This window comes from Suricata suricatta, chromosome 8 (assembly GCF_006229205.1).
Source record: "Suricata suricatta isolate VVHF042 chromosome 8, meerkat_22Aug2017_6uvM2_HiC, whole genome shotgun sequence".
NCBI lineage: Eukaryota > Metazoa > Chordata > Mammalia > Carnivora > Herpestidae > Suricata > Suricata suricatta.
In genome coordinates this window covers 107177506-107180231 of record NC_043707.1, presented here as the reverse complement: position 1 = coordinate 107180231, position 2726 = coordinate 107177506, and the positions used below count along the sequence as shown (strand labels likewise).

Below are 2726 nucleotides of genomic sequence, written 5' to 3'. Positions count from 1 at the left end.
ACTAGCAAAAATGACAAAACGAAGAAACTCTCGCCTGAAGAACTTCCAGGGGAAGTCACAGCCACAGAACTGCTCAAGGCAGATCTAGACAACATATCAGATCAAGAATTTAAAAGGCTGGTCATAAGATTAATCGCTGGGGTTGAGAAAAGCATCAAAGAATCAACTGATGAGTTAAAAAAGGCTATAGGTGAGGTGAATAACAAACTGGAGGCAGCCACCTCAAGGATTGACGAGGCAGAGAGAAGAATAGGTGAATTAGAAGATATAGTTATAGGTTGTCATGGGGGAGGTGGTGGTGTTTGGTGGCTACTTGCGGCCGAGGTAGAGGCAGTGGCGCTGGAGTTGGTTGGGGGCAGCGGCAGTGTGCCGGAGGGCAGCATCTCATGAGGTGAGAGTGTACCTGGCTAAGCAGGGCACTGCTCCCACACCTGGAAACTTCTGATTTGGGACTTCAGCAACTTCTTCCAGGGAGGAGGTCCAGTACAGCTGCTGTTGCAACCCAAGAACTTGATTCACATCCATAGATTGGAATATTGGTGTATCAGCCATCCTCAGACCTCACTAAGGACAGGTTTATCTTGCCTCCATTCTACAAGGCCTGTGCTTTAGGTTTAAAAATCCTTGGCGAGATCAGAGTGGCTAAAATGAACAAATCAGGAGACTATAGATGCTGGTGAGGATGTGGAGAAATGGGCACCCTCCTGTACTGTTGGTGGGAATGTAAACTAGTACAGCCTACTAGTACGAATCTGACTATTCGTGGCAACGTGGATGGACCTCGACGGTGTCATGATGAGGAAACTGAGGCTTGGTGAAGTTACGAAACTTGTCCGAAGTCACACAGCTTACTGTAAAGGGCACAGCCAAGATTCAGAGCCAGGTTGTAAAAATTAAAATGAATAAACTACGGCAAAGTTTTAGGAGAAAGAAAGATGTTTATGTTCCAGAGGCCAGTCGTCCACATCAGTGGCAGAAAGATGAAGAAGGGGTTCGTACTAGAAAATGTAGCTTCCCAGTGAAGTACCTTGGCCATGTAGAAGTTGATGAGTCAAGAGGAATGCACATCTGTGAAGACGCTGTAAAAAGATTGAAAGCTACTGGGAAGAAAGCAGTTAAGGCAGTCCTGTGGGTGTCAGCAGATGGACTGAGAGTTGTGGATGAAAAAACTAAGGACCTCATAGTTGACCAGACAATAGAAAAAGTTTCTTTCTGTGCTCCGGATAGAAACTTTGATAGAGCCTTCTCTTACATATGTCGTGACGGCACTACTCGGCGCTGGATCTGTCATTGCTTCATGGCTGTCAAGGACACGGGTGAGAGATTGAGTCATGCAGTAGGCTGTGCTTGTGCAGCCTGTTTAGAATGAAAACAGAAGCGGGAGAAGGAATGTGGAGTGACTGCTACTTTTGATGCCAGTCGGACCACTTCTACAAGGGAAGGATCATTCCGTGTCACCACAGCCACAGAGCAAGCAGAAAGAGAGGAGATTATGAAACAAATCCAAGATGCCAAGAAAGCTGAAACAGATAAGACAGTTGTTGGTTCATCAGTGGCTCCTGGCAACACTGCCCCATCCCCGTCCTCTCCCACTTCACCCACTTCGGATGCCACTGCCTCTCTGGAGACGAACAATCCTCATGCCATCCCTCGCCGGCATGCACCCATTGAACAACTTGCTCGCCAAGGTTCTTTCCGAGGATTTCCTGCTCTTAGCCAGAAGATGTCACCCTTTAAACGCCAACTACCCCTGCGCATCAATGAGTTGCCTTCCACTATGCAGAGGAAGACTGATTTCCCCATAAAAAATGCAGTGCCAGAAGTAGAAGGGGAGGCAGAGAGTATCAGCTCCCTGTGCTCGCAGATCACCAATGCCTTCAGCACACCCACTGAGGATCCCTTCTCATCTGCCCCAATGACCAAACCAGTGACAGTGATAGCACCACAGTCTCCTGCTTTTCAAGCGAATGGCACTGATTCAGCCTTCCATGTGCTTGCTGCTAAGCCAGCCCATACTGCTCTAGCACCCGTAGCAATGCCTGTGCGTGAAACCAACCCTTGGGCCCATGCCCCTGATGCTGCTAACAAGGGAATTGCAGCCACATGTTCGGGGACCGAGTGGGGTCAATTTTCTGGTGCTGCATCTCCAGGTCTCTTCCAGGCTGGTCACAGACGCACTCCCTCTGAGGCTGACCGCTGGTTAGAAGAGGTTTTGTCCCCACAGGCTCTGTGGGGATGGAGATTCTGGCTTAATAGCTGTGTGTGAGTCGGTCCCCCAACCTGTGGAGAGAACACCGTTGCCAGTTGTAGCCACTTGACTTCTGGTAACAACGTGAGATCCCATCTCATTTTTACTTTTGAACGTTGGCCTTACAATCAAATGTAAGTTATATATATTTGTACTGATGAGAATTTATAATCTGCTTTAACAAAAATAAATGTTCGTGGTAGAAAAAAAAAAAACGAAGATATAGTTATAGCAAAAGAGGAAGCTGAAAAAAAGAGAGAGAAATTAATCCAGGAGCAGGAAAGGAGAATTCGAGATCTGAGTGATACAATCAAACGGAACAACATCCGGCTCATAGGAATTCCTCAAGAGGAAGACAGAGAGAAAGGGCCTGAAGGGATACTTGACCAAATTATAACTGAGAATTTCCCAAATCTGGGAAAAGAAATAGACGTTCAAATTCAAGAGGCACAAAGAACCCCCTTAAGATGTAATGTGA

The 2726-nt window shown here is 47.0% G+C and overlaps 1 protein-coding gene across 1 annotated transcript; it reads left to right on the top strand.

The window, feature by feature from the left end:
* Positions 1-799: 799 nt before the first annotated feature.
* On the top strand, positions 800-2457 carry LOC115299093 (protein numb homolog). The gene is given in 2 exon segments (XM_029948406.1): positions 800-1963; positions 2111-2457. Coding segments are annotated over 2 exon segments (1221 nt in total). The 5' UTR covers positions 800-898; the 3' UTR covers positions 2267-2457.
* The last annotated feature ends 269 nt before the right edge of the window (positions 2458-2726 follow it).